The 14,946-nt window shown below is 41.1% G+C and overlaps 2 protein-coding genes across 2 annotated transcripts in view; one reads left to right on the top strand and one right to left on the bottom strand.

The window, feature by feature from the left end:
* Positions 1-6,880: 6,880 nt before the first annotated feature.
* On the bottom strand, positions 6,881-12,886 carry LOC143747400 (uncharacterized). The gene is made up of 2 exons (XM_077240185.1): positions 12,555-12,886; positions 6,881-10,237 (listed from the first exon to the last, which is right to left on the bottom strand). Exon 2 carries the CDS (start codon positions 10,208-10,210, stop codon positions 9,200-9,202), a length of 1,011 nt encoding a protein of 336 aa, XP_077096300.1. The 5' UTR covers positions 10,211-10,237; positions 12,555-12,886; the 3' UTR covers positions 6,881-9,199.
* A 393-nt stretch (positions 12,887-13,279) lies between these two features.
* The window catches only part of LOC143747365 (sacsin-like), a 40,712-nt gene continuing 39,045 nt past the window's right edge, over positions 13,280-14,946 (top strand). Inside the window, exons 1-2 of the mRNA XM_077240131.1 lie at positions 13,280-13,365; positions 14,267-14,321. Of these exons, the coding sequence (XP_077096246.1) occupies positions 14,287-14,321 (35 nt within the window). The 5' untranslated portion in view covers positions 13,280-13,365; positions 14,267-14,286. The remainder of the gene's footprint in view (positions 13,366-14,266; positions 14,322-14,946) is intronic.

Here is a 14,946-nt window from a genome sequence, read left to right as displayed (position 1 = left end):
TAAATCCATAATGTGTATTAATGTGGTTATTAATGTGGTTATTAAGGGACAATATGTCATTTTGTTTTAAAGTCTTAAAGGTGCACTCTGTAACTTTTTCTGGTGGAGGGTCCACCACCTGCTTGTTTCATGAAGATGTTCTTGCTTTGCGGGAAATTTCCACAGTATGGTATAAAGCTTATCTATCTTGCATTTATTCAATTAGAACTGTTTTTATTGCAACAAAAAAAAAATGTACGGCATTTTTACTGTAAGGGGGCTCGCCTCTCCACAGATCTGACCTGTAACTTGGCCTGTTGGCATCACCTGATTGTCTCCATGGAGATAGGTAAGTTTTATGCCATACTGTGGAACATTCCAGACAGGGAGAGGGTAGGTTGTTGCTGTGCGCCTGACACTTAAACTGTTTAAAAAATGCTGAAAATTGTTTGAAAAAATAAATGCATCCAATCGTTTACAACTATTGACGATGGCTGTTAAATAAATTTCCCAATAGTGATATTTTCCTCTCTTGTCTTTTCTCAAGATGTATTTTTGAGATTTACCACAATATAACTTCATTATTAAAACATAAAAATACAGCATATTATGAATGGATTTTATGTATAATATACAGAACATCTCCATTTAAAATGCAAAGTTTTACTGTTGTTTTACCAGTTTAAATTAGTTTTTTGTTTGATATTTCCCTGTTAATGTTATCATTTATTGATTCACAATAAGAAATTATTACATGTAAAAAATACAGGAAATGGTCTATTTATATAAAAATTTACAATTTTCTTTTTAGACTCAACAGTTTTTTAATGTGATTCATCCATGATTTCATTTACTGTAAATCAATTTACATAATTTGTCGGTAAAGATATCTACTGTGCTGCTGTATTTTTTACAGGAATACTCTGGTAACCAGTAACCACAGCTGCCAGCGGTTTCCTGTAAAAAACAGTGTGACAAGCTGCTGATGTTGACAAGTTAACGATTAGCCAGCTATTTAGATAACTAGTATTTACTATTTTAAATATTTACTATTGTTTGTCTTTCACAGAGGATAAGGTAAAGACAAAAACGGACAATACGAGGAGAACATATAGTTTTTCCCAAATATTAAAATTGTCATCAATCACTCAATCAATCCCAATGTTGATCTAAACCAGGAGTGTCAAACTCAGATCCTGGAGGGTCACTCCTACAGAGTTTAGTTCCAACCAGCTCCAACACATACCTGTAGTTCTAAATAAGACTGACAAACATTTTATTCATTTATTGCCATAGGAGAGGAAGAATTTTCTAAACTCGTTAAATCATCTAAATCGACAACATGTATGTTAGACCCTATACCGACTAAACTATTGAAAGAGATGCTTCCAGAGGTCATAGATCTTCTTCTCAATATCATTAATTCATCTTTGTCATTAGGATATGTACCAAAAACTTTTAAGCTGGCTATGATTAAACTTGTTCAAAAACCCAACTTGATCCTACAGAATAGTCAATGACAGGCCGATCTCGAATCTAACTTTTCTGTCAAAGATAATAGAAAAGGCAGTATCTTCACAACTATGTTCCTTTTTAAAAAGAAATGGTATCTGCAAGAATTTTCAATCAGGATTTAGACCGTATCATAGTACTGAGACAGCTCTCATTAGAGTCACAAATGATTTGCTCTTATCATCCGAATCGTGGTTGTATCTCTCTATTAGTGTTACTCGATCTTAGTGCTGCATTTGACACTATCGACCACAACATACTTTTAAATAGACTCGAAAATTATTTTGGCATTAGTGGAATTGCATCAGCATGGTTTAAATCATACTTATCTGACCGTTATCAGTTTGTAGCAGTAAATGAAGAGATGTCTTATCGGTCAAAAGTTCAGTATGGTGTACCACTGTCACAGTCCTCGTCTGCATCAGCCTGTCTTCGTCTTCACTACACTCCCCAGAATCCTCCTTGTCTCAACACCTGAACTCACTCCCTCAATCACCCACCTGTTCATCGTCTTCATCATCTGTGTCACCTGTCTCACCTCGTTAGTGTTCGGTTGTACTTGTATTTAGTTCCTTCCTGTTCAGTCTGTCCTTGTCGATTGTTAGTCATTCATAGTTGTGTTAGTGTGAGTTTTGTCTGCCCGTTTGCCTGCCTGTACCTGTTTTGAGTTTGTTATGAGTAAATCTTTGCCTTGGAGCCTTCTTGCCTTGAGTTCTCTTTCAACCCGCACCACAACCGTGACAGAACAATCGACCGCCCCAAGATGGACGATGGGGTCACAATTATTGCCCTGGCTGAGAGATGCCACCACTTCCTCTCGTTCGCCGAGGGTTTCATCCGGATTGCCCTCGACAGCACCCTCGACGATGAGAGGTTGTGTATTCTGTTCCGGATCGGGGCCACCTTTCACCACCGGATCGACCTCCCAGACACCACCGGTCTGAAATGGAGGGAGACCGTTCTCCGGTGTCTGGAGAGTGTCGATCCCCGATCTGGAACACTACCTTCCCGCTCAGATCCTTCATCGCTGGACCTGTCCAGCACAGAGCCTTCACCGCTGGTTCCGCCCAGCGCAGAACCTTCACCGCTGGTGCCGTCCAGTTCAGAGTCTTCACCGCTGGTCCTGTTCAGCACTGATTTAATAGACTTTTTCACAGAGCTTCCTTCACCGCTGGTCCCGTCCAGCCCAGAGCCTTCACCGCTGGTCCCGTCCAGCCCAGAGCCTTCACCGCTGGTCCCGTCCAGCCCAGAGCCTTCACCGCTGGTCCCGTCCAGCCCAGAGCCTTCACCGCTGGTCCCGTCCAGCACAGAGCCTTCACCGCTGGTCCCGTCCAGCACAGAGCCTTCACCGCTGGTCCCGTCCAGCACAGAGCCTTCACCGCTGGTCCCGTCCAGCACAGAGCCTTCACCGCTGGTCCCGTCCAGCACAGAGCCTTCACCGCTGGTCCCGTCCAGCACAGAGCCTTCACCGCTGGTCCCGTCCAGCACAGAGCCTTCACCGCTGGTCCCGTCCAGCACAGAGCCTTCACCGCTGGTCCCGTCCAGCACAGAGCCTTCACCGCTGGTCCCGTCCAGCACAGAGCCTTCACCGCTGGTCCCGTCCAGCACAGAGCCTTCACCGCTGGTCCCGTCCAGCACAGAGCCTTCACCGCTGGTCCCGTCCAGCACAGAGCCTTCACCGCTGGTCCCGTCCAGCACAGAGCCTTCACCGCTGGTCCCGTCCAGCACAGAGCCTTCACCGCTGGTCCCGTCCAGCACAGAGCCTTCACCGCTGGTCCCGTCCAGCACAGAGCCTTCACCGCTGGTCCCGTCCAGCACAGAGCCTTCACCGCTGGTCCCGTCCAGCACAGAGCCTTCACCGCTGGTCCCGTCCAGCACAGAGCCTTCACCGCTGGTCCCGTCCAGCACAGAGCCTTCACCGCTGGTCCCGTCCAGCACAGAGCCTTCACCGCTGGTACCGTCCAGCACAGAGCCCGTTGATCCTGCGCCAGAGCCCTCGCCGCTGACGCCGTGCAGCCCAGAGCCCTCGCCGCTGGCGCCGTCCAGCCCAGCGAACCTTTTACCGCTGGCGCCGTCCAGCCCAGCGAACCTTTTACCGCTGGCTCCGTCCAGCCCAGAGAACCTTTTACCGCTGGCTCCGTCCAGCCCAGAGACCCTTTCACCGCTGGTTCCGTCCAGTACTGAACATTGTCCTGACCCTGTCACTCTCCCCATTAATTTTTTTGGGGGGGGCCAAAGACCCTCGCCGTGGGCGCCCAAGGGCCTACAGCCACCAGAAGGGTCTCCTCCGCCATGGACGCCTGAGGGTCCAACACAGTGGTTAGTGTGAGTTTTGTCTGCCCGTTTGCCTGCCTGTACCTGTTTTGAGTTTGTTATGAGTAAATCTTTGCATTGGAGCCTTCTTGCCTTGAGTTCTCTTTCAACCCGCACCACAACCGTGACAACCACAAGGCTCAGTACTAGGACCGATGCTGTTCACTCTGTACATGATACCCTTAGGAGATATCTAGAGGAAGCATGGCATTAGTTTTCACTGTTATGCTGATGATACTCCGCTATATATTTCTTCACGACCCGACGAAACTTACAAATTCACAAAATAAACGCAACGCATAGCTGATATAAAAAACTGGATGACTAGCAATTTCCTACTACTTAATTCTGAAAGAGAACTTTTTAATTATTGGACACAAACTTCCTCACGTAATAACCTAGAATACTGTCTAACACTTGATGGCTGCTCTGTCAAGTCTTCGTAGTCCTCTTTGATACCAATCTTTCATTTGAAAGTCGTGTGTCTAGTATCTGTAAAACTGCATTTTTTCCATCTTAAAAATATATCTAAATTACGTCATATGCTCTCATTGAAAAATGCAGAACAATTAGTTCATGACATCAAGGCTAGATTATTGTAATGCTCCACTGGGTGGTTGCCCTGCACGCTTGATAAACAAACTACAGCTGCTCAAATGCAGCCGCTAGAGTTCTTACCAGATCCAGGAAGTATGACCATATTAGCACAGTTTTGTCAACACTGCATTGGCTCCCTGTTAAACATCGTATACATTTTAAAATATTGCTGATTACTTACAAAGCACTAAATTGTTTAGCTCCTCAGTACTTGAGCGAGCTCTTAACGCATTATAGTCCGTCACGTCTATTGCGATCTCAAAATTCCAGCCAGTTGATAATACCTAGAATATCAAAATCGACTGCTGGCGGTAGATCCTTTTCCTATTTAGCACCAAAACTTTGGAACAGTCTGAAATCTAGACTAAAAACACATCTCTTTGGCCTAGCATACACATAACACATTATAGACTTCTATAATTCAATGTTAGGCTGCATAGTTTAGATCGGCCGGAACCGGTAACACTTCCCATTAATCCTGATGTACTTGTTACATCATAAGAAGGATGGCGTCTACGCTATTATTAGTCTCTCTGTTTATCCCGAGATTTACCGCAATCCACCGGATCCAGGCCGTATCCAGATCTGATGAAGGACCTTCACCTGGACACGACGACAACACATCCCTGAAGTGTCAACTAGTCTCTCCCCTGTGAAGGCCTTCTTCCCTTTACCTCTGTACAGATAAAACGTTGTCGAGATATAATGTCTGTACATTACACACAGAAGACAATATTCCTCCGCCCAGGCGAGCAACCACCAAGAAAAGGTGTTAAAACTAATTCTCGCTCAGGACAACTGGAAGCTGCTAGGGACTGGAAAATGCTGGCTGATCTTGATCAACGGCTTATTTTTCCACCTGAGATTGCCACCACCTACCTCCGACCAGATATTGTTTTGTGGTCTGGATCAGAACGCATTGTTCAACTGATAGAGTTAACAGTGCCATAGGAGGATGCGGTAGATGAGGCATATGAGAGGAAGAAACTGCGGTATGCTCATCTGGCCACTGAAGCAGAACAGCGAGGATGGAGAGTCCAGGTTTATCCAGTGGAAGTGGGTTGTCGAGGATTTGTGGCACACTCCACAACCCGGTTCCTCAGAGACGTCGGATTCAGTGGCCAAGAGTTGCGTCGCACAGTAAAGAACTTATCTGAAGCAGCAGAGAGGAGCAGCAACTGGCTGTGGTTGGGTATGGAAAAAGTCTGGCTGGCTGTGTACAGGCCGCCATGCTACGGTTTTGTAGAATTCTTGAAGAACTTGAAGAGTCTGTTGGTTTATTTGTATAGTTTGCATAGTAATTACAGTTATTACGTTCCTGTGTATGTTGCGTAAGTGAGGAGTGGTGTTTGGACAGATATTGTGTTTTGCGGTAGTATGCCATACGGAACTGTTGCCACTTTAACGTCCGCAGTGGGGCTCGACAGCCTTAGTCAAACGGGTTGGCGCGTATGGTCGGGTTGTGGAGAGGTTGTGGTTAGGTCACACGTGAACTACGAGGAAGGAGCAACCTCAGCAGCAGGAGGGATGTAGAGGTCAGTAAGCTGGGCTGAGTTGAGTGGGGGACGGAGGGGGGTGACTCTGGGACGCCAGAGTCACTGTCGAGCCCTCTTGAGGTGTCGTGGGCTAGTCGACGAAACACTGAGGACGGAAGGTGCCCACTTGAAGACCCTAGAGTTGTCCCCTGCTCAGCTCAATCCAGACTGTTGTTATGGGGAGACCGTACTGTGGTTGCAGCCGTTGTGTGTGTTGACGTGCAAAATAAACTGTATTAACACCAGACAGAAAGAGATTTACATCACCATTTGGAAAGAAGCGTAAATGGATGGAGAAGCAAAGGTTACTGTAAAGCTATGTCTTAGTTGGTCCTTATCTTGGCGATAGCAGAGTACAAATCAGCATGAAGTTTTAACATCTACTCTCGTGTAATGGAAATCTTAACTGAGCACATGATGCGCATGTGCGCGCCGTATGCGTTTTCACAGGTTTGCGTTTTTGAGGTTTGCACAGAGAAAACGGATAATCGTTTGCACCTTCGAACCTATTTCAGGGAGTGTGTTCTCGGGACACCAGGCACTGTTTTGTGCGTTTAGAACGGTGTCGTGTTAGCGGCCCCTATGTTAATAACTAATGATCTTCCCAACGGAAGTGAATCAATCAAAAATAACTTTAGCTGGACAATAACTTTATCCTACAGCTGTGGTAAAGCCTAAACAGTCTGTTCGGTAATTTCTATTATCACTGTAAAACTGCTTTGAAACAATAGATACTGTTAAAAGCGCTTTATAAATGAAGGTGACTTGATGGACTTGATTAGCTGGAACAGCTTTGCTTGAAGCCGAAGTGGCTGATATACCCCTGATATAAGACTATGACTTAATTCGCAAAATAAGAAAAAACCCTCTGCAAACATCCCCTGTTGTGTTTCATTAAAGACAGAATCCATTGAATTTGGAACAACATGACGGTGAAAAGATTACAGAATTGATGAATTTAATTGGTAACAAATTTTGTCATGGGTTGGTTAATTAAGGTGAGAAAAGGATCGGTTTGCAACAGTCTAAATAAGCACTAAAACACCAGAGCACTGGAGAAACCACAAGAACACCGCAAACCAGTTTAACCAGAGAACAGCAGAGAGAGCGAATCCCAAAGAAACAAGTACCAGTTCTGCTCTCCCCATTACCAGACATACAGCGCCATCTAGTGTTGATATAAAGCAACAAAATTATTAGTGCATAACACAATACACTATACATTTGCAAAAAGGACATCGCTCATCTTTGAGTAAAAAAAAATATGCCCTTAGAATACACTATAACATTTTTTGCATTAGAATTAGAGTAAAAAGTAGCCACCATTAAAACCTACTCCAAAAAGTCCATGTGTTCTACACACCTGTCCTAAGGTTAGAAACCATGGTTAAATGTATGCGACTGAAAATGAAACTGTTCTCGCTTGTAGGCATTTTACACTACTAATGCTCAAAGGTGTGGAGTACAACGTTTTTTTTTTTTTTTTAATAACAGCTTTATTTCAGGGGCCAATCACAGATGTTGTCTTATATTGCTTTATAACAACATACATAATAATGTAATTTAAATTTAACCGTAATCAAATACATATTTTTTAATAATATCTCACATTTAAACTAAGATAATAAATAAACATCTACACAGTATAAACACAAGTGATCCAATCAACAGCATTGTTCACGGTCATAACAGACTTCAGGAATATGATAACTCTACATAAATATACCAAGCATTTATGTATTGTGAGTTTCTCTGTGGATATGAAATCAGCTGACTGCATATTATATTACATAATGCTACTGCCACTGTAAATAATACCTTACTTGAGCTCTATGAAATTACACAATACAAATCATATTACTGTTCTGTTATATTTTCTTTTATCATCCTCCTAGGCGTCAGATTTAGAGATAAGCAATATGACTAAACACAGACTGCTGGTTTAGAGGGAAAATCGGCAGAATTCTGAGGAATGGTTTTAAACATTTAATTGAAATTAGTTTGTTCCCAACATTACAACAATCTTAGAAGTAAAATATTATTATTATTATTATTTTAAATAAATGGTCTCTACAGAAGTGGAAATTTGTAAATGTTATAAATGACAGGCCTTTCAATACTGTGGAAATCTATAGAGAAAATTCAGAAAGTGGTGCAGATTTATGCAGGTCTCAATTCTTTTACATTTGTCTGTATTTTTAGATATAGAATGTATAGTAGTAAGTTTTTGTATTAATTAGGTTTGTGCAAAATTCAGAACTGAAGAATTGGTTCCCGAAATGGGTAACAACAAAAATCAGAGTTCTAATGCAGTAAAGAAAAGACGTGTTTTTCCACTCTCGGGTTATATACAACATTTAAAATAAATACAAATATTAAGGTAGCATTTAAATCTGTTCGCCACCTCAATTAAAATCAAATGAATTAAATATGAGGGAATTGAATATGAATTGAAAAGACAAGCTCAGTTGGATTCTGCATGGCAGTGATGGCAAAATTAATATCTTTAATTAATGTGACATCACTCCCATGCAGAATCCAACTAAGCTTGTACCTATAGTGCTTTATCATTTTTTTGATAATATGATGGATAAAAAACAACTAATTAAATTAAGTGCAAAAATCACAGCAAAGACAAGTTTCTGTACACCTGCACATGATCCACAGGTCTGTATGAGTGCAGAGAGATGTTCATAAATATGAACAAATGAAGGCATCATTCATATGACAAATCATAAATACAGTAGGACATTATGTTGAAGAGGTCCTCTTATGCTTTTTCACGTTTATCTTTCTTTAGTGTGTAATGTTGCTGTTTGAGCATGAAAAAGCTCTGAGTTCTTCTCTATATCAGTGTCAGTGTTTCTGAACTCCTGAAACGCCTCCACTGTAGTCTTGAGTTTCTCCCGGGAACGAACACGTCACGATATTCCTCATTTAAATAATTCATACGCAGAATAAAGGTGCGGGGCCTGGTTCAGTTAGTTTGCAGTGTTGAAACTCTCAGTTATGTTAAGGGGCGGGACATTTTCCAAACACACTCCAATCACAACACACTGTTCCAGCAGACCAATCAGAGCACAGTGTGCTTTCAGAAGGAGGGGCTTCATAGAGACAGGAAGTTAACAGGGCGTTACTGACAGACTGAAAATAATCAACATTCAAGCAGGAAAACATGTTCTAGTAGTGCCTAAAAACAACATCAACACTTAAAGGGCATAATAGGTTCTCTTTAATGTTGCAAAAAGCTTGTCAGTCCATGATTACGAGTTGTCCATTGTACTCTTAATTTTGGCTCTTGTTTTGGAGCGCGTGTTGACCTCTGATGTTGATGGTGTCGGGGATGCAGCAGAATGCAGCTCAAAGGGGGGATCTTCCTCTTTTACGGTCTCGTCCTCGCACTCCTCGTCCATCTCCATCTGATGTTTTGTGCAGTGTTTCTCAAAGGTGGACATCTTCACGAATATTTTGTTGCACACCTTGCAGTGGAAGAGCTGCTCTCCGCTGTGTAAGTGCAGTTTGAGCTGCAGATAAGAGGATTGAGCGAATGCCCCGGAGCAAACGCTACAACAGAGCGTCCCGCTGCCCTGGTGGCTCTTCTCGTGCTGCTTCAACATGGACAGCGACCGGAAGCCCTTCTGACACGTGGCACACACGAACCTGCCCTCTCCTAACTCCAGAGCCTGATGGTTGAGCAGGTGAGCGGACGTGCGGAAGGCCTTCCCACACTTGTCACACTTGAAAGGGCGCTCGCCTGTGTGCAAGCGCAGGTGTATAACAAGCCCGGCCTTTTGTGTGAAAGCCCTATCGCACTGTGTGCATTTGAAGGGCTTTTCTCCGGTGTGGAGCCTGCGATGGGTTTTCAGGTGTGAGGCACGACCAAAGCTCTTGTTGCAGTCGGGGCACTTGAAGGGTTTCTCGCCGGTGTGGATGGTCTTGTGGCGCAGAAGTTGGGACGACTGCATGAACATTTTGGAGCACACACTGCATTTGTACTTCCTCTCGCCGGAGTGCGACCGCATGTGCAGAGACAGGTGGGACGAAGAGATGAAGGTCTTGGAGCAAAGCCGACAGGTGTGAGGCTTTTCCCCGGCATGGCTGCGTTTATGCAGGACCAGACGAGAAGAAAGAGAGAAAGATTTGTCACAGTAGGGGCATTTGTAGGTCTTGTCTTCTGTGTGCATTCGCTGGTGTTTGGTGAGCATGGAAATCTGGGTAAAAGATTTGTCACACAGGCCACAAGGGTGAGATCGAGGCTTGGACGACTGGGACATGCTGAATGATTCAAACGTCCATCACACCTAATGACAAAAACATTGCCTGAGTTAAATGATAATACAGTGAGTTCAAAATGTAGTACAGGTGTAATTGAGAGTCAGCATGCATTGGCGGTCTAAATGTCCACAAATTTAATCTAAACAAGTTTGAGAACTAGAGCAAATGGAACAATCAATTATTTACTAATACAACTGTATAAGACTTTAGGATTGTCAAAAGTACCGACTTCACATTTTAAAAATGTGACGATTCCCTCTAGCATTTTGAGCAGTTGAACGGACTCTTTAACAACTCTGATTGGCCATTGTGTTGACGCACTCAACATATGTCTGTGATTGGCTTCAATGATCAACGCTTCAAAAACATGTTGTCACGGATACACACGGGAGCGTTTGAAAGCGGCGTCTATCAGTAGATATACTGGGGATCAGCTGATAGACACCTGCTTTTAAACGCTCCTGTGTGCATCTGTGTAAGCGCTCGGTGAAGAGTGTCAAAGATGTTTTTGTTGATCATTGTAGCCAATCACAGAGATATCTGTTGAGCATGTGAACGGCCAATCAGAGGTGTTAAAGAATCCGTTCAACAGCACTCAAAATGCTAGAGGGAAATGCTGGTATTGTCACATTTTTAAATTTCAGTACCAAGAAGTCAGTACTTTTTGACAACACTATAAGAACGATTTAAATGCAAATGATGCAACATCATTCGTTTCTGCCAAAATAGAAAACAAATATCCTTTCCCTGCATAACTAATCACAGTGGAATAATCCAGTTAACAGGGAACGTTAACAGGGAAATTTTGATATTCATTGATCTTAGTAGATATTACAAGGTACTGTGAGTCACATGTTTCTATTGTTCTATTGTGATATGTGAACAGGATATATGTATGTTTTTATACCTATGGAAATGCAGGAGTAAGACACTTTGGGAACAGCTGGGAAGGGACCTTTGACCCTAGTATTTACCTTTGGTGGTTTTAAGTGTTACCTATTGATGAATAGAAGGTGCACGGGGGAAAAGAAACCCGCTGAGTAAAGACCTTGAGAATAGTATAAAGGTGTGTCTCACTCACACTACAGCGTAACTTCTGTGTGGTGACTGGGTCCTTCTTGCAAGAACAAATACTTTTAAAAGACAGTTTGTTTCAGAGCGTCTCTTACGCAGTGATGATGGTTTGATAATTAATTTTTGCCACAACATCTTAAAGTTATGAAGAAACGTTCGTACAATAACATTATTAGAATGTTTGTTCAGTTATCTGGTCTTTAATAACGTTAGACATTAACATTAATAGACAAAATCATTATACATCATTCATGGAATGTTTCCTCTGAAAAGTTTTGGTTGGATGTTTGTTTGTCTAAGATGTTTTAAATGTCCGCTACTTGTTTCAAAGAACATTCAAAAGTAACGCTGCTTGCAAAATGAGGAACTGAAATGTTCTGTTAATGTTCACATAACCAAGAAAAAACATTTAAAAAAACTGGATGTTCCACATTTAAGAAAATGAATAGATAAAGTTTTCATAACTTAATGGGAATGTTAGCAAAATGTTTTTAGGACATATTTTTGTTAGCTGGTGGATATTAATGTCAAAATCTGTTCAACCAATCGGTAAACGTACACTGTTTGGTACACTGCATTATGATTTTTTACATTTAAATTGCAAATATCGATTCTCATCACATAGCAGATGTTTAACCAGTGGCTGAATTTTATGAAGGGCTCTTAAAGTGTGACATTATTTCCTTATCTGCTTCATTTTACGTCACAGCTGTTTGTTGCCAATGGCAGCAGTTATCATAAATTAGTTTTCTTATTTCAAATTTAGCCAAAATACTGAATAACACAAAATTGATAAATGACTTAAGTAGGAGAGAATTAATTTCCTCTACACAGTACTCTAGATGAGGATCTCCATTCATTTAAAATGTTTGGAAATATGTTTGAAACTTGGAAAGATAACCGGTTATGTATTTTAAAATATAATCTGCAGCAAAACCAGCTCATTATAATGGCCTTAAAAACATATTATGGTTGAGGACAGCAGGTTTGAGAAACATTTTTTTTTACATTTCCTTCCTGGAAATGTGCCTCGAGCACAGCGACTCACACATCCAAAATATGATGCAGCAAACAACTGCAGCTGAGTATGTTCGCTAATAACTGGGCGTGGAATAAAGTCTGTTTGCCCAACAGGGATGTTTTTCCCACAAAAGACAAGCAAACCATGACTTACGTCAGGTGACACATTTCTGAAGGGCTGAAATATAGATTCCCTCATTTCACCCTGTTCGCTACGCAACATCCAAGAATACAAAAATGCAGACTCACCCGTTACACCACAGTTTCCACAGAACATCATCACACACCCGGGACTGAAGCTTTAGAGTATCTCGTTACATTATTCAGTGCACAAGAGTCAGATTCTGGTTATGGTTAGATAAGCTAATTCGCCACGGATGAACGGATATGGATGTAGAATATAACGCCATGAAATACACGTCAGCATTTTCAGTTTTTGGCGAAAATCACACGAGCTGACGGCGATATTATCACTGGTGGATGTAATACACTGTAAACAAAGGGAAATCAGTTTCTCTCTTTTCGTGGTGGAAGCCATACAGAAAAGAGCCTGGTCACTGCCATGCTATCAAAATAAAAGTAGCCTAATTATTTATAATTATATTTAAGGTAGTTATAAATCCCCTAGAGTAAATACAGATTCCATGATGTTACATTTATTACAGTAATTTTTTTCAAGGTAGGCTAACTCATAATACTTTAAAAAGGGATCTCCTTCTAAGATTTTAAATTCGCATGGTTTTACTACAAAAAACGAGGGGGATAATGTTATGTTTGTCAAACCATGGACCATGTAACCACAAATAAATGGTTTTGAAGCAGGCTATCTTGTTTTTTTGGTTTGCAACGGTTAGGCTACTTAAGTGTCTGGTTTAGTTAGAAACGGAGCTATTTTGAGTGAAAACTGGTTTCAGAACTCATTCATTGAACTATGAGAGTGTAAGTTTCGTTTTCGCTAAACATGATCCTTCTAGGGAACAGAAACCTATAGAATCTGCTCTAGGGTTATTATCAGACTCATTCTGATCGCTGGATTCACTCTGCATCAGGACCACTGAAGGTAGGAGATGACATGTTGAAGTTTAGAAGTTTTTTAAATGTTACTAATATAATATAATATAATAACACTATAATGTAATGGGCAATAATATAACTCAAAAATATTACATAACATATGTATTTTTTATTTAAAAAGTACAAAATAGGGATCACATTTTTTTATTTATTTATCACAAGTATGAATATGCTTTTTATTTTTACATAGCACATTTTTATATATAGTCCACAATTGTAAATATTTTGTCTTCTAGAAAACATTTCTCTACGACCCATCTTTAAATGCTTTTAATAGGCAGTTACCTGCAGTTGTCGGGGTTCAAGTGCTTTAAGACCTTTAAGTGCATGCATAAAAATATTCTATTTAGCAACCATGTAAGCACATTAATCAGATGTTAAAATCAAAATGTTCAGCAATTTCAGGTAGGCTAATTTACCACAGAAATTTAATGATTTGTACTACACTGGTTTTGCAGAGAAAAGCTGGTTTAAAATGTAAAATTTTGATTGAAACCATTGGTTCGTGAGGCAAAGTTGTTCATAATAAGATTTAACATACGATTTGAACATTGAATGTGTGTATATGCAAGGGGTCGTCAAGGTCTACCCAATATTTTCTCTTGTGGATATGGAAAAATCAGTTAAGCTGTTTAGCTTATTCAGGGCAGTACAAAACAAAGAAAAAAAGGCAATTTTTATGAATTCTTATTTTTTTCAGATTAACATTTAGCAGATTCTGCGAGGCCTATACTATCTTATATACATTTTTATTGAGATTACATTTACAGTATTGTAACAGTTTCCATGGAATAACTGTTCAAAAAGTTGGCTTAAGAATTTGGAGAAATTGGAAGTAAATTATTGTTTTTACAGTAGGCTAACAGTTCAATTTTTTATCCACACAGGAGAATGTAAAATAAGAACAATGAGTTCAGCATCGAGGCAAAAGAGGAAAAAGAAGTATGTGGTTTTATTCACTGCATGTTTTTGTAAAGATTATGTCCAGTTTTGTGTTCCCCTTTGCTAGTTTGTCTCCACATTTTTTTATTGAGTTCACATGTTTTCCTGGTTACGTTAGTTATCCGTTTAGTTAAAGTTCCTCTGATGTGCCTTGAAAAGTATGTGGTGTATAATTGTGTGAAATGTATGATGAAACTTGCCTAGCAATTTCGCCAACCAAATATCAAGAAATAGGTTACAGCAGTTTGTCTTTCGACTACACTTGCAAAATCTGCGATGGGACTGAGAGCTCGAACGGCTTCAGCGTCAGCGACTTTTTATAGTACAAAATCGCTGTCAATCAAAAGGAAATGCAGTCTTTTGACAGACCCTCCAATCATCACGCAGAAGCCCAGTGTCCAGCCCCGCCCACTCCTCATTCACTCCAGAGAAGCTCAATATTATCAAAGAGTATAGAAGAACAAGTGGCGAAACTCTGATGCTTTTTTGTAAACAGCCACTAGGTGGCGCTTCGGTAGCGCGGCCGCCATTTTGGGGTGAAAATTCCAACTGGAGTTACTGGACAACAGCACAGATAACGGTTAATCCAATCATTAAATACACATTTGAGGTAATTTTTTCTTGC

This window comes from Siphateles boraxobius, unplaced genomic scaffold (genome assembly GCF_051911475.1).
Source record: "Siphateles boraxobius isolate OS27281-9 unplaced genomic scaffold, OSU_SipBor_1 100, whole genome shotgun sequence".
In the NCBI taxonomy this organism is placed as follows: Eukaryota; Metazoa; Chordata; class Actinopteri; order Cypriniformes; family Leuciscidae; genus Siphateles; species Siphateles boraxobius.
Note: the sequence above shows the minus strand (reverse complement) of the source record. Positions and strands in the feature narration are given on the sequence as shown.

Bases quoted from the DNA above. Each gene is read 5' to 3' on its own strand.
- LOC143747400 (XM_077240185.1), bottom strand. From the start codon at position 10,210: ATGTCCCAGTCGTCCAAGCCTCGATCTCACCCTTGTGGCCTGTGTGAC.